The sequence below is a fragment of the Dendrobates tinctorius genome, unplaced genomic scaffold, assembly GCF_039654945.1.
Source record: "Dendrobates tinctorius isolate UK_male_01 unplaced genomic scaffold, ASM3965494v1 ptg000166l, whole genome shotgun sequence".
In the NCBI taxonomy this organism is placed as follows: Eukaryota; Metazoa; Chordata; class Amphibia; order Anura; family Dendrobatidae; genus Dendrobates; species Dendrobates tinctorius.
Genome location: NW_027361833.1, coordinates 64,221 through 85,827, shown reverse-complemented (window position 1 = coordinate 85,827; position 21,607 = coordinate 64,221). Strand labels below are relative to the sequence as shown.

The following is a 21,607-nucleotide window of genomic DNA, read 5'->3' as shown; positions in this document are numbered from 1 at the left end:
ATGCCGATAACCCATTTGTGCCAGGCTGGAGAGACATGGATTTCATGTGGGGCATCAGTAGGTATGTAAATCAGGTGTTAGATCAGTGGCACAAAGCCATTTAACCCCTTCAAAATAGCTGTTACTTATTCAAATCTGTGAAAATGGGTGATTTGCCCACTTTGATGCCAGTTCTGATGCCGATAACCCATTTGTGCCAGGCTGGAGAGACATGGATTTCATGTGCGGCATCAGTAGGTATGTAAATCAGGTGTTAGATCAGTGGCACAAAGCCATTTAACCCCTTCAAAATAGCTGTTACTTATTCAAATCTGTGAAAATGGGTGATTTGACCACTTTGATGCCAGTTCTGATGCCGATAACCCATTTGTGCCAGGATGGAGAGACTTGGATTTCATGTGGGGCATCAGTAGGTATGTAAATCAGGTGTTAGATCAGTGGCACAAAGCCATTTAACCCCTTCAAAATAGCTGTTACTTATTCAAATCTGTGAAAATGGGTGATTTGCCCACTTTGATGCCAGTTCTGATGCCGATAACCCATTTGTGCCAGGCTGGAGAGACATGGATTTCATGTGGGGCATCAGTAGGTATGTAAATCAGGTGTTAGATCAGTGGCACAAAGCCATTTAACCCCTTCAAAATAGCTGTTACTTATTCAAATCTGTGAAAATGGGTGATTTGCCCACTTTGATGCCAGTTCTGATGCCGATAACCCATTTGTGCCAGGCTGGAGTGACATGGATTTCATGTGGGGCATCAGTAGGTATGTAAATCAGGTGTTAGATCAGTGGCACAAAGCCATTTAACCCCTTCAAAATAGCTGTTACTTATTCAAATCTGCGAAAATGGGTGATTTTCCCACTTTGATGCCAGTTCTGATGCCGATAACCCATTTGTGCCAGGCTGGAGTGATATGGATTTTATGTGGGGCATCAGTAGGTATGTAAATCAGGTGTTAGATCATTGGCACAAAGCCATTTAACCCCTTCAAAATAGCTGTTACTTATTCAAATCTGTGAAAATGGGTGATTTGCCCACTTTGATGCCAGTTCTGATGCCGATAACCCATTTGTGCCAGGCTGGAGTGACATGGATTTCATGTGGGGCATCAGTAGGTATGTAAATCAGGTGTTAGATCAGTGGCACAAAGCCATTTAACCCCTTCAAAATAGCTGTTACTTATTCAAATCTGTGAAAATGGGTGATTTGCCCACTTTGATGCCAGTTCTGATGCCGATAACCCATTTGTGCCAGGCTGGAGTGACATGGATTTTATGTGGGGCATCAGTAGGTATGTAAATCAGGTGTTAGATCAGTGGCACAAAGCCATTTAACCCCTTCAAAATAGCTGTTACTTATTCAAATCTGTGAAAATGGGTGATTTGCCCACTTTGATGCCAGTTCTGATGCCGATAACCCATTTGTGCCAGGCTGGAGAGACATGGATTTCATGTGGGGCATCAGTAGGTATGTAAATCAGGTGTTAGATCAGTGGCACAAAGCCATTTAACCCCTTCAAAATAGCTGATACTTATTCAAATCTGTGAAAATGGGTGATTTGCCCACTTTGATGCCAGTTCTGATGCCGATAACCCATTTGTGCCAGGCTGGAGAGACATGGATTTCATGTGGGGCATCAATAGGTATGTAAATCAGGTGTTAGATCAGTGGCACAAAGCCATTTAACCCCTTCAAAATAGCTGTTACTTATTCAAATCTGTGAAAATGGGTGATTTGCCCACTTTGATGCCAGTTCTGATGCCGATAACCCATTTGTGCCAGGCTGGAGTGACATGCATTTTATGTGGGGCATCAGTAGGTATGTAAATCAGGTGTTAGATCAGTGGCACAAAGCCATTTAACCCCTTCAAAATAGCTGTTACTTATTCAAATCTGTGAAAATGGGTGATTTGCCCACTTTGATGCCAGTTCTGATGCCGATAACCCATTTGTGCCAGGCTGGAGTGACATGGATTTCATGTGGGGCATCAGTAGGTATGTAAATCAGGTGTTAGATCAGTGGCACAAAGCCATTTAACCCCTTCAAAATAGCTGTTACTTATTCAAATCTGTGAAAATGGGTGATTTGCCCACTATGATGCCAGTTCTGATGCCGATAACCCATTTGTGCCAGGCTGGAGTGACATGGATTTTATGTGGGGCATTAGTAGGTATGTAAATCAGGTGTTAGATCAGTGGCACAAAGCCATTTAACCCCTTCAAAATAGCTGTTACTTATTCAAATCTGTGAAAATGGGTGATTTGCCCACTTTGATGCCAGTTCTGATGCCGATAACCCATTTGTGCCAGGCTGGAGTGACATGGATTTTATGTGGGGCATCAGTAGGTATGTAAATCAGGTGTTAGATCAGTGGCACAAAGCCATTTAACCCCTTCAAAATAGCTGTTACTTATTCAAATCTGTGAAAATGGGTGATTTGCCCACTTTGATGCCAGTTCTGATGCCGATAACCCATTTGTGCCAGGCTGGAGAGACATGGATTTCATGTGGGGCATCAATAGGTATGTAAATCAGGTGTTAGATCAGTGGCACAAAGCCATTTAACCCCTTCAAAATAGCTGTTACTTATTCAAATCTGTGAAAATGGGTGATTTGCCCACTTTGATGCCAGTTCTGATGCCGATAACCCATTTGTGCCAGGCTGGAGTGACATGCATTTTATGTGGGGCATCAGTAGGTATGTAAATCAGGTGTTAGATCAGTGGCACAAAGCCATTTAACCCCTTCAAAATAGCTGTTACTTATTCAAATCTGTGAAAATGGGTGGTTTGCCCACTTTGATGCCAGTTCTGATGCCGATAACCCATTTGTGCCAGGCTGGAGAGACATGGATTTCATGTGGGGCATCAGTAGGTATGTAAATCAGGTGTTAGATCAGTGGCACAAAGCCATTTAACCCCTTCAAAATAGCTGTTACTTATTCAAATCTGTGAAAATGGGTGATTTGCCCACTTTGATGCCAGTTCTGATGCCGATAACCCATTTGTGCCAGGCTGGAGTGACATGGATTTCATGTGGGGCATCAGTAGGTATGTAAATCAGGTGTTAGATCAGTGGCACAAAGCCATTTAACCCCTTCAAAATAGCTGTTACTTATTCAAATCTGCGAAAATGGGTGATTTGCCCACTTTGATGCCAGTTCTGATGCCGATAACCCATTTGTGCCAGGCTGGAGTGACATGGATTTTATGTGGGGCATCAGTAGGTATGTAAATCAGGTGTTAGATCATTGGCACAAAGCCATTTAACCCCTTCAAAATAGCTGTTACTTATTCAAATCTGTGAAAATGGGTGATTTGCCCACTTTGATGCCAGTTCTGATGCCGATAACCCATTTGTGCCAGGCTGGAGAGACATGGATTTCATGTGGGGCATCAGTAGGTATGTAAATCAGGTGTTAGATCAGTGGCACAAAGCCATTTAACCCCTTCAAAATAGCTGATACTTATTCAAATCTGTGAAAATGGGTGATTTGCCCACTTTGATGCCAGTTCTGATGCCGATAACCCATTTGTGCCAGGCTGGAGAGACATGGATTTCATGTGGGGCATCAATAGGTATGTAAATCAGGTGTTAGATCAGTGGCACAAAGCCATTTAACCCCTTCAAAATAGCTGTTACTTATTCAAATCTGTGAAAATGGGTGATTTGCCCACTTTGATGCCAGTTCTGATGCCGATAACCCATTTGTGCCAGGCTGGAGTGACATGCATTTTATGTGGGGCATCAGTAGGTATGTAAATCAGGTGTTAGATCAGTGGCACAAAGCCATTTAACCCCTTCAAAATAGCTGTTACTTATTCAAATCTGTGAAAATGGGTGGTTTGCCCACTTTGATGCCAGTTCTGATGCCGATAACCCATTTGTGCCAGGCTGGAGAGACATGGATTTCATGTGGGGCATCAGTAGGTATGTAAATCAGGTGTTAGATCAGTGGCACAAAGCCATTTAACCCCTTCAAAATAGCTGTTACTTATTCAAATCTGTGAAAATGGGTGATTTGCCCACTTTGATGCCAGTTCTGATGCCGATAACCCATTTGTGCCAGGCTGGAGTGACATGGATTTCATGTGGGGCATCAGTAGGTATGTAAATCAGGTGTTAGATCAGTGGCACAAAGCCATTTAACCCCTTCAAAATAGCTGTTACTTATTCAAATCTGCGAAAATGGGTGATTTGCCCACTTTGATGCCAGTTCTGATGCCGATAACCCATTTGTGCCAGGCTGGAGTGACATGGATTTTATGTGGGGCATCAGTAGGTATGTAAATCAGGTGTTAGATCATTGGCACAAAGCCATTTAACCCCTTCAAAATAGCTGTTACTTATTCAAATCTGTGAAAATGGGTGATTTGCCCACTTTGATGCCAGTTCTGATGCCGATAACCCATTTGTGCCAGGCTGGAGAGACATGGATTTCATGTGGGGCATCAGTAGGTATGTAAATCAGGTGTTAGATCAGTGGCACAAAGCCATTTAACCCCTTCAAAATAGCTGATACTTATTCAAATCTGTGAAAATGGGTGATTTGCCCACTTTGATGCCAGTTCTGATGCCGATAACCCATTTGTGCCAGGCTGGAGAGACATGGATTTCATGTGGGGCATCAATAGGTATGTAAATCAGGTGTTAGATCAGTGGCACAAAGCCATTTAACCCCTTCAAAATAGCTGTTACTTATTCAAATCTGTGAAAATGGGTGATTTGCCCACTTTGATGCCAGTTCTGATGCCGATAACCCATTTGTGCCAGGCTGGAGAGACATGGATTTCATGTGGGGCATCAATAGGTATGTAAATCAGGTGTTAGATCAGTGGCACAAAGCTATTTAACCCCTTCAAAATAGCTGTTACTTATTCAAATCTGTGAAAATGAGTGATTTGCCCACTTTGATGCCAGTTCTGATGCCGATAACCCATTTGTGCCAGGCTGGAGAGACATGGATTTCATGTGGGGCATCAATAGGTATGTAAATCAGGTGTTAGATCAGTGGCACAAAGCCATTTAACCCCTTCAAAATAGCTGTTACTTATTCAAATCTGTGAAAATGGGTGATTTGCCCACTTTGATGCCAGTTCTGATGCCGATAACCCATTTGTGCCAGGCTGGAGTGACATGGATTTCATGTGGGGCATCAGGTATGTAAATCAGGTGTTAGATCAGTGGCACAAAGCCATTTAACCCCTTCAAAATAGCTGTTACTTATTCAAATCTGTGAAAATGGGTGATTTGCCCACTTTGATGCCAGTTCTGATGCCGATAACCCATTTGTGCCAGGCTGGAGAGACATGGATTTCATGTGGGGCATCAGTAGGTATGTAAATCAGGTGTTAGATCAGTGGCACAAAGCCATTTAACCCCTTCAAAATAGCTGTTACTTATTCAAATCTGTGAAAATGGGTGATTTGCCCACTTTGATGCCAGTTCTGATGCCGATAACCCATTTGTGCCAGGCTGAAGAGACATGGATTTCATGTGGGGCATCAGTAGGTATGTAAATCAGGTGTTAGATCAGTGGCACAAAGCCATTTAACCCCTTCAAAATAGCTGTTACTTATTCAAATCTGTGAAAATGGGTGATTTGCCCACTTTGATGCCAGTTGTGATGCCGATAACCCATTTGTGCCAGGCTGGAGAGACATGGATTTCATGTGGGGCATCAGTAGGTATGTAAATCAGGTGTTAGATCAGTGGCACAAAGCCATTTAACCCCTTCAAAATAGCTGTTACTTATTCAAATCTGTGAAAATGGGTGATTTGCCCACTTTGATGCCAGTTCTGATGCCGATAACCCATTTGTGCCAGGCTGGAGAGACATGGATTTCATGTGCGGCATCAGTAGGTATGTAAATCAGGTGTTAGATCAGTGGCACAAAGCCATTTAACCCCTTCAAAATAGCTGTTACTTATTCAAATCTGTGAAAATGGGTGATTTGACCACTTTGATGCCAGTTCTGATGCCGATAACCCATTTGTGCCAGGATGGAGAGACTTGGATTTCATGTGGGGCATCAGTAGGTATGTAAATCAGGTGTTAGATCAGTGGCACAAAGCCATTTAACCCCTTCAAAATAGCTGTTACTTATTCAAATCTGTGAAAATGGGTGATTTGCCCACTTTGATGCCAGTTCTGATGCCGATAACCCATTTGTGCCAGGCTGGAGAGACATGGATTTCATGTGGGGCATCAGTAGGTATGTAAATCAGGTGTTAGATCAGTGGCACAAAGCCATTTAACCCCTTCAAAATAGCTGTTACTTATTCAAATCTGTGAAAATGGGTGATTTGCCCACTTTGATGCCAGTTCTGATGCCGATAACCCATTTGTGCCAGGCTGGAGTGACATGGATTTCATGTGGGGCATCAGTAGGTATGTAAATCAGGTGTTAGATCAGTGGCACAAAGCCATTTAACCCCTTCAAAATAGCTGTTACTTATTCAAATCTGCGAAAATGGGTGATTTGCCCACTTTGATGCCAGTTCTGATGCCGATAACCCATTTGTGCCAGGCTGGAGTGATATGGATTTTATGTGGGGCATCAGTAGGTATGTAAATCAGGTGTTAGATCATTGGCACAAAGCCATTTAACCCCTTCAAAATAGCTGTTACTTATTCAAATCTGTGAAAATGGGTGATTTGCCCACTTTGATGCCAGTTCTGATGCCGATAACCCATTTGTGCCAGGCTGGAGTGACATGGATTTCATGTGGGGCATCAGTAGGTATGTAAATCAGGTGTTAGATCAGTGGCACAAAGCCATTTAACCCCTTCAAAATAGCTGTTACTTATTCAAATCTGCGAAAATGGGTGATTTGCCCACTTTGATGCCAGTTCTGATGCCGATAACCCATTTGTGCCAGGCTGGAGTGAGATGGATTTTATGTGGGGCTTCAGTAGGTATGTAAATCAGGTGTTAGATCAGTGGCACAAAGCCATTTAACCCCTTCAAAATAGCTGTTACTTATTCAAATCTGTGAAAATGGGTGATTTGCCCACTTTGATGCCAGTTCTGATGCCGATAACCCATTTGTGCCAGGCTGGAGTGACATGCATTTTATGTGGGGCATCAGTAGGTATGTAAATCAGGTGTTAGATCAGTGGCACAAAGCCATTTAACCCCTTCAAAATAGCTGTTACTTATTCAAATCTGTGAAAATGGGTGATTTGCCCACTTTGATGCCAGTTCTGATGCCGATAACCCATTTGTGCCAGGCTGGAGTGACATGGATTTCATGTGGGGCATCAGTAGGTATGTAAATCAGGTGTTAGATCAGTGGCACAAAGCCATTTAACCCCTTCAAAATAGCTGTTACTTATTCAAATCTGTGAAAATGGGTGATTTGCCCACTTTGATGCCAGTTCTGATGCCGATAACCCATTTGTGCCAGGCTGGAGTGACATGGATTTTATGTGGGGCATCAGTAGGTATGTAAATCAGGTGTTAGATCAGTGGCACAAAGCCATTTAACCCCTTCAAAATAGCTGTTACTTATTCAAATCTGTGAAAATGGGTGATTTGCCCACTTTGATGCCAGTTCTGATGCCGATAACCCATTTGTGCCAGGCTGGAGAGACATGGATTTCATGTGGGGCATCAGTAGGTATGTAAATCAGGTGTTAGATCAGTGGCACAAAGCCATTTAACCCCTTCAAAATAGCTGATACTTATTCAAATCTGTGAAAATGGGTGATTTGCCCACTTTGATGCCAGTTCTGATGCCGATAACCCATTTGTGCCAGGCTGGAGAGACATGGATTTCATGTGGGGCATCAATAGGTATGTAAATCAGGTGTTAGATCAGTGGCACAAAGCCATTTAACCCCTTCAAAATAGCTGTTACTTATTCAAATCTGTGAAAATGGGTGATTTGCCCACTTTGATGACAGTTCTGATGCCGATAACCCATTTGTGCCAGGCTGGAGTGACATGCATTTTATGTGGGGCATCAGTAGGTATGTAAATCAGGTGTTAGATCAGTGGCACAAAGCCATTTAACCCCTTCAAAATAGCTGTTACTTATTCAAATCTGTGAAAATGGGTGATTTGCCCACTTTGATGCCAGTTCTGATGCCGATAACCCATTTGTGCCAGGCTGGAGTGACATGGATTTCATGTGGGGCATCAGGTATGTAAATCAGGTGTTAGATCAGTGGCACAAAGCCATTTAACCCCTTCAAAATAGCTGTTACTTATTCAAATCTGTGAAAATGGGTGATTTGCCCACTTTGATGCCAGTTCTGATGCCGATAACCCATTTGTGCCAGGCTGGAGAGACATGGATTTCATGTGGGGCATCAGTAGGTATGTAAATCAGGTGTTAGATCAGTGGCACAAAGCCATTTAACCCCTTCAAAATAGCTGTTACTTATTCAAATCTGTGAAAATGGGTGATTTGCCCACTTTGATGCCAGTTCTGATGCCGATAACCCATTTGTGCCAGGCTGAAGAGACATGGATTTCATGTGGGGCATCAGTAGGTATGTAAATCAGGTGTTAGATCAGTGGCACAAAGCCATTTAACCCCTTCAAAATAGCTGTTACTTATTCAAATCTGTGAAAATGGGTGATTTGACCACTTTGATGCCAGTTCTGATGCCGATAACCCATTTGTGCCAGGATGGAGAGACTTGGATTTCATGTGGGGCATCAGTAGGTATGTAAATCAGGTGTTAGATCAGTGGCACAAAGCCATTTAACCCCTTCAAAATAGCTGTTACTTATTCAAATCTGTGAAAATGGGTGATTTGCCCACTTTGATGCCAGTTCTGATGCCGATAACCCATTTGTGCCAGGCTGGAGAGACATGGATTTCATGTGGGGCATCAGTAGGTATGTAAATCAGGTGTTAGATCAGTGGCACAAAGCCATTTAACCCCTTCAAAATAGCTGTTACTTATTCAAATCTGTGAAAATGGGTGATTTGCCCACTTTGATGCCAGTTCTGATGCCGATAACCCATTTGTGCCAGGCTGGAGTGACATGGATTTCATGTGGGGCATCAGTAGGTATGTAAATCAGGTGTTAGATCAGTGGCACAAAGCCATTTAACCCCTTCAAAATAGCTGTTACTTATTCAAATCTGCGAAAATGGGTGATTTGCCCACTTTGATGCCAGTTCTGATGCCGATAACCCATTTGTGCCAGGCTGGAGTGATATGGATTTTATGTGGGGCATCAGTAGGTATGTAAATCAGGTGTTAGATCATTGGCACAAAGCCATTTAACCCCTTCAAAATAGCTGTTACTTATTCAAATCTGTGAAAATGGGTGATTTGCCCACTTTGATGCCAGTTCTGATGCCGATAACCCATTTGTGCCAGGCTGGAGTGACATGGATTTCATGTGGGGCATCAGTAGGTATGTAAATCAGGTGTTAGATCAGTGGCACAAAGCCATTTAACCCCTTCAAAATAGCTGTTACTTATTCAAATCTGTGAAAATGGGTGATTTGCCCACTTTGATGCCAGTTCTGATGCCGATAACCCATTTGTGCCAGGCTGGAGTGACATGGATTTTATGTGGGGCATCAGTAGGTATGTAAATCAGGTGTTAGATCAGTGGCACAAAGCCATTTAACCCCTTCAAAATAGCTGTTACTTATTCAAATCTGTGAAAATGGGTGATTTGCCCACTTTGATGCCAGTTCTGATGCCGATAACCCATTTGTGCCAGGCTGGAGAGACATGGATTTCATGTGGGGCATCAGTAGGTATGTAAATCAGGTGTTAGATCAGTGGCACAAAGCCATTTAACCCCTTCAAAATAGCTGATACTTATTCAAATCTGTGAAAATGGGTGATTTGCCCACTTTGATGCCAGTTCTGATGCCGATAACCCATTTGTGCCAGGCTGGAGAGACATGGATTTCATGTGGGGCATCAATAGGTATGTAAATCAGGTGTTAGATCAGTGGCACAAAGCCATTTAACCCCTTCAAAATAGCTGTTACTTATTCAAATCTGTGAAAATGGGTGATTTGCCCACTTTGATGCCAGTTCTGATGCCGATAACCCATTTGTGCCAGGCTGGAGTGACATGCATTTTATGTGGGGCATCAGTAGGTATGTAAATCAGGTGTTAGATCAGTGGCACAAAGCCATTTAACCCCTTCAAAATAGCTGTTACTTATTCAAATCTGTGAAAATGGGTGATTTGCCCACTTTGATGCCAGTTCTGATGCCGATAACCCATTTGTGCCAGGCTGGAGTGACATGGATTTCATGTGGGGCATCAGTAGGTATGTAAATCAGGTGTTAGATCAGTGGCACAAAGCCATTTAACCCCTTCAAAATAGCTGTTACTTATTCAAATCTGTGAAAATGGGTGATTTGCCCACTATGATGCCAGTTCTGATGCCGATAACCCATTTGTGCCAGGCTGGAGTGACATGGATTTTATGTGGGGCATCAGTAGGTATGTAAATCAGGTGTTAGATCAGTGGCACAAAGCCATTTAACCCCTTCAAAATAGCTGTTACTTATTCAAATCTGTGAAAATGGGTGATTTGCCCACTTTGATGCCAGTTCTGATGCCGATAACCCATTTGTGCCAGGCTGGAGTGACATGGATTTTATGTGGGGCATCAGTAGGTATGTAAATCAGGTGTTAGATCAGTGGCACAAAGCCATTTAACCCCTTCAAAATAGCTGTTACTTATTCAAATCTGTGAAAATGGGTGATTTGCCCACTTTGATGCCAGTTCTGATGCCGATAACCCATTTGTGCCAGGCTGGAGAGACATGGATTTCATGTGGGGCATCAATAGGTATGTAAATCAGGTGTTAGATCAGTGGCACAAAGCCATTTAACCCCTTCAAAATAGCTGTTACTTATTCAAATCTGTGAAAATGGGTGATTTGCCCACTTTGATGCCAGTTCTGATGCCGATAACCCATTTGTGCCAGGCTGGAGTGACATGCATTTTATGTGGGGCATCAGTAGGTATGTAAATCAGGTGTTAGATCAGTGGCACAAAGCCATTTAACCCCTTCAAAATAGCTGTTACTTATTCAAATCTGTGAAAATGGGTGATTTGCCCACTTTGATGCCAGTTCTGATGCCGATAACCCATTTGTGCCAGGCTGGAGTGACATGGATTTCATGTGGGGCATCAGTAGGTATGTAAATCAGGTGTTAGATCAGTGGCACAAAGCCATTTAACCCTTTCAAAATAGCTGTTACTTATTCAAATCTGTGAAAATGGGTGATTTGCCCACTTTGATGCCAGTTCTGATGCCGATAACCCATTTGTGCCAGGCTGGAGTGACATGGATTTTATGTGGGGCATCAGTAGGTATGTAAATCAGGTGTTAGATCAGTGGCACAAAGCCATTTAACCCCTTCAAAATAGCTGTTACTTATTCAAATCTGTGAAAATGGGTGATTTGCCCACTTTGATGCCAGTTCTGATGCCGATAACCCATTTGTGCCAGGCTGGAGAGACATGGATTTCATGTGGGGCATCAGTAGGTATGTAAATCAGGTGTTAGATCAGTGGCACAAAGCCATTTAACCCCTTCAAAATAGCTGATACTTATTCAAATCTGTGAAAATGGGTGATTTGCCCACTTTGATGCCAGTTCTGATGCCGATAACCCATTTGTGCCAGGCTGGAGAGACATGGATTTCATGTGGGGCATCAATAGGTATGTAAATCAGGTGTTAGATCAGTGGCACAAAGCCATTTAACCCCTTCAAAATAGCTGTTACTTATTCAAATCTGTGAAAATGGGTGATTTGCCCACTTTGATGCCAGTTCTGATGCCGATAACCCATTTGTGCCAGGCTGGAGTGACATGCATTTTATGTGGGGCATCAGTAGGTATGTAAATCAGGTGTTAGATCAGTGGCACAAAGCCATTTAACCCCTTCAAAATAGCTGTTACTTATTCAAATCTGTGAAAATGGGTGATTTGCCCACTATGATGCCAGTTCTGATGCCGATAACCCATTTGTGCCAGGCTGGAGTGACATGGATTTTATGTGGGGCATCAGTAGGTATGTAAATCAGGTGTTAGATCAGTGGCACAAAGCCATTTAACCCCTTCAAAATAGCTGTTACTTATTCAAATCTGTGAAAATGGGTGATTTGCCCACTTTGATGCCAGTTCTGATGCCGATAACCCATTTGTGCCAGGCTGGAGAGACATGGATTTCATGTGGGGCATCAGTAGGTATGTAAATCAGGTGTTAGATCAGTGGCACAAAGCCATTTAACCCCTTCAAAATAGCTGATACTTATTCAAATCTGTGAAAATGGGTGATTTGCCCACTTTGATGCCAGTTCTGATGCCGATAACCCATTTGTGCCAGGCTGGAGAGACATGGATTTCATGTGGGGCATCAATAGGTATGTAAATCAGGTGTTAGATCAGTGGCACAAAGCCATTTAACCCCTTCAAAATAGCTGTTACTTATTCAAATCTGTGAAAATGGGTGATTTGCCCACTTTGATGCCAGTTCTGATGCCGATAACCCATTTGTGCCAGGCTGGAGTGACATGCATTTTATGTGGGGCATCAGTAGGTATGTAAATCAGGTGTTAGATCAGTGGCACAAAGCCATTTAACCCCTTCAAAATAGCTGTTACTTATTCAAATCTGTGAAAATGGGTGATTTGCCCACTATGATGCCAGTTCTGATGCCGATAACCCATTTGTGCCAGGCTGGAGTGACATGGATTTTATGTGGGGCATCAGTAGGTATGTAAATCAGGTGTTAGATCAGTGGCACAAAGCCATTTAACCCCTTCAAAATAGCTGTTACTTATTCAAATCTGTGAAAATGGGTGATTTGCCCACTTTGATGCCAGTTCTGATGCCGATAACCCATTTGTGCCAGGCTGGAGAGACATGGATTTCATGTGGGGCATCAATAGGTATGTAAATCAGGTGTTAGATCAGTGGCACAAAGCCATTTAACCCCTTCAAAATAGCTGTTACTTATTCAAATCTGTGAAAATGGGTGATTTGCCCACTTTGATGCCAGTTCTGATGCCGATAACCCATTTGTGCCAGGCTGGAGTGACATGGATTTCATGTGGGGCATCAATAGGTATGTAAATCAGGTGTTAGATCAGTGGCACAAAGCCATTTAACCCCTTCAAAATAGCTGATACTTATTCAAATCTGTGAAAATGGGTGATTTGCCCACTTTGATGCCAGTTCTGATGCCGATAACCCATTTGTGCCAGGCTGGAGAGACATGGATTTCATGTGGGGCATCAATAGGTATGTAAATCAGGTGTTAGATCAGTGGCACAAAGCCATTTAACCCCTTCAAAATAGCTGTTACTTATTCAAATCTGTGAAAATGGGTGATTTGCCCACTTTGATGCCAGTTCTGATGCCGATAACCCATTTGTGCCAGGCTGGAGTGACATGCATTTTATGTGGGGCATCAGTAGGTATGTAAATCAGGTGTTAGATCAGTGGCACAAAGCCATTTAACCCCTTCAAAATAGCTGTTACTTATTCAAATCTGTGAAAATGGGTGATTTGCCCACTATGATGCCAGTTCTGATGCCGATAACCCATTTGTGCCAGGCTGGAGTGACATGGATTTTATGTGGGGCATCAGTAGGTATGTAAATCAGGTGTTAGATCAGTGGCACAAAGCCATTTAACCCCTTCAAAATAGCTGTTACTTATTCAAATCTGTGAAAATGGGTGATTTGCCCACTTTGATGCCAGTTCTGATGCCGATAACCCATTTGTGCCAGGCTGGAGAGACATGGATTTCATGTGGGGCATCAATAGGTATGTAAATCAGGTGTTAGATCAGTGGCACAAAGCCATTTAACCCCTTCAAAATAGCTGTTACTTATTCAAATCTGTGAAAATGGGTGATTTGCCCACTTTGATGCCAGTTCTGATGCCGATAACCCATTTGTGCCAGGCTGGAGTGACATGGATTTCATGTGGGGCATCAATAGGTATGTAAATCAGGTGTTAGATCAGTGGCACAAAGCCATTTAACCCCTTCAAAATAGCTGTTACTTATTCAAATCTGTGAAAATGGGTGATTTGCCCACTTTGATGCCAGTTCTGATGCCGATAACCCATTTGTGCCAGGCTGGAGAGACATGGATTTCATGTGGGGCATCAGTAGGTATGTAAATCAGGTGTTAGATCAGTGGCACAAAGCCATTTAACCCCTTCAAAATAGCTGTTACTTATTCAAATCTGTGAAAATGGGTGATCTGCCCACTTTGATGCCAGTTCTGATGCCGATAACCCATTTGTGCCAGGCTGGAGAGACATGGATTTCATGTGGGGCATCAGTAGGTATGTAAATCAGGTGTTAGATCAGTGGCACAAAGCCATTTAACCCCTTCAATACCATACCTCAGTGCCCACTTTGATGCCCATTTTTGTGCCAGCCTTCTATTTTTTTTATCTGTTTTTAAGTGTATTCACTAAAGGACACATGATTGCATATTATTATATACTTAGAATGTTTTATTTTTATTGAAAAATCTGAATTAAAAATTAGCCGAATAAGAAACCAACTTCAGCTTCGTGGCAGATACCACAGCAGACCCCTCATGGCTGCGGACCACCCTGTTCTGTGACAAGAAGCCTCCAGATACAGACGACAACTGTCACCATCAACTCAGCTGGAAGGGAAAGGGTCAACAACATTGTAAACAGAACCCGCACCTGATCCGCGGCCCGGCGGGAAACTGCTCGGTTGGGCCGATTATCAGTCCGGACCTGCAGGAGTATTAGCGTCCAGCCAAGAGGCGGCACCTGGCACTGACTGCAGGGCCACTCCATGCTCCGGGGCCACAGGATCCCATCGCACACGTCTACGGAGGAGCCGGGCAGCGCTCAGCCTGGGGGGCACCGGGAAGAGGAAAGGGAGGAGTCCCGGCTGGAGGGGAAGCAATGAGCAGGAGGAGGGGGGGAGACTTGTACTGACTGGGCACAACACTGTCACACGGAGCAGCAGCAGCAGCCTGTCCCGGACCCTCCCGGCAGGTGCTGCCCATACAGCAGTGAGCAGGGTCCATGCCCTGGGCGCTGAGTGGCACCAGACAGGATGCGGAGCTGGCTGTGCGCCCTCTCCCTGCTGTGCGCCCTGTGCCCCGGCTCCGCCAGCCGCTCCATGGAGTGGTTCACCGCCGTGGTGCGCACCGAGTACACGGAGCCGCTGACCAACAGCACGGTGCTGGGCACCACCGAGAGCGGCCGCTACGGGGACAGCTCCCCCAAGGAGAGCGTCCAGGGCTTGGTAGGCTTCCCCCGAGACCCCGGGCAGCTGGAGGGCTGCCACCCTGACGTGCAGTACACTGTGCCCGGCATGAGCGCCCGGGCCATGGAGGAGGAAGAGCCGTGGATAGCCCTGGTGGCCAGAGGAGGCTGCACATTCAAAGACAAAGTGGTGAACGCAGCCCGCAGGAAGGCATCAGCGGTGGTCATCTACAACGAGGCCAAGAACGGGAATGGCACAGTCCCTATGGCACATCTAGGTAAGTGGCAGGATGCCCCCGCTATCACAGTTCACGGCTCCTGAAAGTAGCACCTGGCACGGAGTGTGATCTGTGTCACTGTAACTGTTGGTGCCCCCTACACCAATGATGGCACCCACAACTTGTACGGCAGGTAGTGGGGCCGCCCTACACCTATGATGGCACCCACAACTGTGATGGCACCCACAGCTTGTACGGCAGGTAGTGGAGGGCCCCCCTACACCTGTGATGGCACCCACAATATGTACAGCAGGTAGTGGGGCCGCCCTACACTTGTGATGGCACCCACAATATGTACAGCAGGTAGTGGGGCCGCCCTACACCTGTGATGGCACCCACAACATGTACAGCAGGTAGTGGGGCCGCCCTACACCTATGATGGCACCCACAACTGTGATGGCACCCACAGCTTGTACGGCAGGTAGTGGAGGGCCCCCTACACCTGTGATGGCACCCACAATATGTACAGCAGGTAGTGGGGACGCCCTACACCTGTGATGGCACCCACAATATGTACAGCAGGTAGTGGGGCCGCCCTACACCTGTGATGGCACCCACAACATGTACGGCAGGTAGTGGGGCCGCCCTACACCTGTGATGGCACCCACAATATGTATGGCAGGTAGTGGGGACGCCCTACACCTGTGATGGCACCCACAATATGTACAGCAGGTAGTGGGGCCGCCCTACACCTGTGATGGCACCCACAACATGTACAGCAGGTAGTGGGGCCGCCCTACACCTGTGATGGCACCCACAACATGTACAGCAGGTAGTGGGGCCGCCCTACACCTATGATGGCACCCACAATATGTACGGCAGGTAGTGGGGCCGCCCTACACTTGTGATGGCACCCACAATATGTACAGCAGGTAGTGGGGCCGCCCTACACCTGTGATGGCACCCACAACATGTACAGCAGGAAGTGGGGCCGCCCTACACCTATGATGGCACCCACAACTGTGATGGCACCCACAGCTTGTACGGCAGGTAGTGGAGGGCCCCCCTACACCTGTGATGGCACCCACAATATGTACGGCAGGTAGTGGGGCCGCCCTACACCTGTGATGGCACCCACAATATGTACAGCAGGTAGTGGGGCCGCCCTACACCTGTGATGGCACCCACAACATGTACAGCAGGTAGTGGGGCCGCCCTACACCTGTGATGGCACCCACAACATGTACGGCAGGTAGTGGGGCCGCCCTACACCTGTGATGGCACCCACAATATGTATGGCAGGTAGTGGGGACGCCCTACACCTGTGATGGCACCCACAATATGTACAGCAGGTAGTGGGGCCGCCCTACACCTGTGATGGCACCCACAACATTTACAGCAGGTAGTGGGGCCGCCCTACACCTATGATGGCACCCACAACTGTGATGGCACCCACAGCTTGTACGGCAGGTAGTGGAGGGCCCCCCTACACCTGTGATGGCACCCACAATATGTACGGCAGGTAGTGGGGCCGCCCTACACCTGTGATGGCACCCACAATATGTACAGCAGGTAGTGGGGCCGCCCTACACCTGTGATGGCACCCACAATATGTACAGCAGGTAGTGGGGCCGCCCTACACCTGTGATGGCACCCACAACATGTACGGCAGGTAGTGGGGCCGCCCTACACCTGTGATGGCACCCACAACATGTACGGCAGGTAGTGGGGCCGCCCTACACCTGTGATGGCACCCACAATATGTATGGCAGGTAGTGGGGCCGCCCTACACCTGTGATGGCACCCACAATATGTATGGCAGGTAGTGGGGCCGCCCTACACCTGTGATGGCACCCACAATATGTACAGCAGGTAGTGGGGCCGCCCTACACCTGTGATGGCACCCACAATATGTACGGCAGGTAGTGGGGCCGCCCTACACCTATGATGGCACCCACAACTGTGATGGCACCCACAGCTTGTACGGCAGGTAGTGGAGGGCCCCCCTACACCTGTGATGGCACCCACAATATGTACGGCAGGTAGTGGGGGCCCCCCTACACCTGTGATGGCACCCACAATATGTATGGCAGGTAGTGGGGCCGCCCTACACCTGTGATGGCACCCACAACATGTACGGCAGGTAGTGGGGCCGCTCTACACCTGTGATGGCACCCACAACATGTACGGCAGGTAGTGGGGGGGCCCCCTACACCTGTGATGGCACCCACAATATGTACGGCAGGTAGTGGGGGGGCCCCCTACACCAGTGATGGCACCCACAATATGTATGGCAGGTAGTGGGGCCGCCCTACTCCTGTGATGGCACCCACAACATGTACGGCAGGTAGTGGGGACGCCCTACACCTGTGATGGCACCCACAACATGTACGGCAGGTAGTGGGGACGCCCTACACCTGTGATGGCACCCACAACATGTACGGCAGGTAGTGGGGACGCCCTACACCTGTGATGGCACCCACAACATGTACGGCAGGTAGTGGGGACGCCCTACACCTGTGATGGCACCCACAACATACACTTTAACTATTGGTGCCCCCTTACACCTCACCTGTGATGATATCTGCAATATGTACATTATGGGGGGGCCAAGAATGATCTGCTGTGAGGTCTGACTATCCTTCAGCTAGTTGTTATAATGTAACTTTTCCGAACTGTCAGTTGTTAGATGTAGATGAGACCCTCGCCTTCTGTCCTGTTAGGGTATGTCTACACGACATCTTTTAGACACTGGTGGGGTTTTACCTGAAGCGTCTGTTCGGATGTCCTTTTTGTGGTCTTTTGTGGCAATCTAGCTGCTTTCATTTAATTCCATGTGTAACATACTAGATGGATTCCAAGACCTCAGAAGAACGGTCAGGTCACTTTTAGGTGAACTATGCCAGCTGGTGAGTCCAGTGATTGTCTGCAGTGGTCAGACAAAATGGAAACCTTGAGCAGTGGGGACCACCGGAGCTATGGTAATGGCTTCTTTATTTTATTTAATTTCTTAAAGGGATTTTTCGGAACTGTTTTTTTTTTTTTTTTTTCCCATTGGCCTAATATCTGATAGGCAGGTATTTGCTAATTACATATGAGTTCTGCCAGGCGATTAAAGACTGCTCCTGCCAATGATACTGCTGCATCACATTAGCATAGCAGCTCTTTGTCTTCCAGGCTGGTCTGTCAGTGGGGCGTGACTGTCAACACCATGATGATTAACAGCCGGGTCCCCTCAGATCCGCAGTAATGAGCCAGCTGTCAATCAGCATGACATCGATGGTCAGGGCCTGTCAACAGCGCAGAAGAGATGTAGCTGCTCTGTCAATGTGATGCCAGCAGGAGCGGGTCTGTGACACTCCGAGGAGGCAGAGATCGGTGCCGGGCACAACAGGCAGGTAGTTAGCAACAGCCTGCCTAAAACTTCTTGGGCAAATCTGAAAAAAATGTAAATAGTATCGAATAACCCCTTTGATTTTTGGTTGAATTTTTTCCAATCTCTGAATTTTAAAAGGATTTGTCCAACCAATGAATTTGTTTACAACACGTTTACACTTGTATAAAACATCAGGAATAAAAGTGAAAAAAAATCTGCAGTGTAAATTAAGCTGAGGATGACCTTTCCAATTTTAACTGAGGATTTTACACTTTGCAATGAACTTGATAAAATTTGTTGAATATCCGCAATGAAATCTGCAACAAATTCCCCGTGGTGTGGTGGAGATTTTTCCGCCATTGTTTCCTTGCTGATCAGTCTCGTGCCCACATTTGCAGTAGAAATGTCTGCACTAAAAAGCTTCTCTTGGCAGGAAAAGCGGTGCGTAAAATATGCGCGTATGTATGTGGTGCGGTTTTCGCATTCATTTTCAATGTGTGTATTTCTCCATTCATTTGAATAGGTGGAAAAACGCTGACATAATTGACACTTTTTTTGTGTTTTTGCTGCGTTTTTTAAGCGCGGAATCGCCGCGAAAGCGCAAAAACCGCATCCTATGGGATTCCGCAATGCTGCACTAATGCTGCAGATTTTTCTGCTGCGGCATCACATAGCGGAAAAATCCGCAGCATGCTTATTCTTTTTGCGGAATCGCAGGGATTCCGCACGCATAGGATTGCACTGAAACGCTCATTTATCGCATGTGACTATGCCCACCATGCGTGAAGTGAGCGCTTCATGTGCGGATGGTACCCAGGGTCTGGAGGAGAGGAGACTGTCCTCCAGGCCCTGGGTACTATAATCCTGTAAAAAATAGAATAAAACTAAAAAATATTGTTATTCTCACCTTCCGACGGCCCCCGATCTGCTCTGCAGCGCTCCCAGCATCTTCCAGTCCCAGTAATGCATTGCGCAAATGACCGCGATGACGTCGCGCTCCCGCGAGCGTGACGTCATCGCAGGTCCTTCGTGCAAAGCATTACTGGGACCAGAAAATGCCGGGAGCGCCGCAGAGCAGATCGGGGGCCGTCGGAAGGTGAGAATAACAATATTTTTTATTTATTTTTTTTACATCCTATCTTTTACTATTGATGCTGCATAGGCAATTCCACACGTGTGCACATAGCCTTACATATATTTTCAATGTGCTTAATTAAGCATGTTTTTCAGTATTTATAAATACACTAGATGGAGGTCTGATGCTATTGCATCGGGAGGGCGGTAATGTCACGATGGGGGCAGGCTTTGCAGTGTTGAGAATCTCTCCCCTATGTGCTCACCCACCTACCCACTCTCTCTTTCCCCAAGTGCTGACTTCTCCTGTCTGTGCTCTCTTCTTTGACCTTTCCACCCCATGTGCTATCCCTCTGTGCTTTCTCTCTCCTTCCTGTGCTGTGTTCTCCCCTCATGTACTGTCCAGCTTGAGCTGCCCCCCCCCCCCCCCCCCCGTGCTCTGTTTCTCTCACCCCTGTGTCTGACCGTGTATAGAACATTCCACAGCTCCTGGGCAGGGGAGGAAGCAAAAGAAAATCACAGAGGATACATTTTGTGAGGTAAAATATTGTTTAAAAACAGTTGGTGAAATATTTTACCTCACAAAATTAATCCTCTGTGATCCTAATGTCAGTATTGTCTTTTGCTTCCTCCCCTGCCCAGGAGTTGTGGTATGCTCCGTACAAGGTCAGACACAGACAGTTTTTAAAATGAACTTTCGTTCGTGGGAAAACTCCTTTAGGCTGTGTGCCCACGTAGCGATTTTTAAGCGTTTTTGCCTCGATTTTTGGCGCAAAAACGTTTAAAAATCGTGTGCAGACCGCCCCCCATGCATTCCTATGGCATTCCGCACATGCTGTGCTAATGCTGCGCTTTTTTCCGCGGCGGAATCGCATCGCGGAAAAAATCGCAGTATGCTCATTCTTTTGTGCGGAATCGCAAAGAATTGCCGCGATTCCGCACCCATAGGAATGCATGAGAATCGCTTACTTCCCGCATGTGGCTATGCCCACCATGCGGGAAGTTAAGTGTCTCATGTGCGGTTGGTACCCACGGTGTGGAGGAGAGGAGACTGTCCTCCAGGCCCTGGGTACCATACCCCTGTAAAAAAAGAGAATAAAAAAGAAAAAATCGGGGTATATTTACCTTCCGGAGTCCCGCGCTGCATTCCCGGCCTAAGCGTTCCAAGTAATGCCTTGCGGCACGGTCCTGTGATGACGTAGTCTCGCGTGACTCTAGCGGTCTCGCGAGATCGCTATAAGTAACGCGAGACCAACGTTATCACAGGTCGCGCAAGGCATTACTGGGAACGCTGAGGCCCGGGATGGCAGCGCGGGACGCCGGGAGGTAAATGTACCCCGATTTATTTATTTTTTTTTTTTTTTTAACATTCTATCTTTTACTATTGATGCCGCATAGGCAGCCTCAATAGTAAAAACCTGGTCACACTTGTCAAACACTATGTTTGATGAGTGTGACCAACCTGTCAATCACTTTCCAAGCGATGCTTGGAAAGTGCTTGAATATCGCACACGAAAATCGCGGAAAAATCGCGATCATAATCGCGGTGAAATCGCGCGGAAAAAAAACCGCGCGATTTCTGGGAAGGAGTCCGGTTTTTGGTGTGCGTTTTAACACGCAACGTGGGCACATAGCCTTAATGTGACCGTCTTCCTCTGCCTGTAGACACGTTGCACATTTGCCGCCGGGATCAGCCAAATGATTCACTGCGCCTGCTCG

The 21,607-nt window shown here is 46.1% G+C and overlaps 1 protein-coding gene and 1 long non-coding RNA gene across 3 annotated transcripts in view; one reads left to right on the top strand and one right to left on the bottom strand.

Moving 5' to 3' along the window:
* The window catches only part of LOC141053623 (uncharacterized), a 41,344-nt gene extending 26,526 nt beyond the window's left edge, over nt 1-14,818 (bottom strand). The window contains exon 1 of the long non-coding RNA XR_012221235.1: nt 14,687-14,818. This is a non-coding gene — a long non-coding RNA (uncharacterized lncRNA). The remainder of the gene's footprint in view (nt 1-14,686) is intronic.
* LOC141053622 (E3 ubiquitin-protein ligase RNF149-like) overlaps nt 14,791-21,607 on the top strand; it is a 68,753-nt gene continuing 61,936 nt past the window's right edge. The window contains exon 1 of one of the 2 annotated variants that reach the window (XM_073550638.1): nt 14,791-15,498. In XM_073550638.1, the coding sequence (XP_073406739.1) occupies nt 15,069-15,498 (430 nt within the window). In that variant the 5' untranslated portion in view covers nt 14,791-15,068. The remainder of the gene's footprint in view (nt 15,499-21,607) is intronic. The other variant, XM_073550639.1, reaches the window with a different exon arrangement.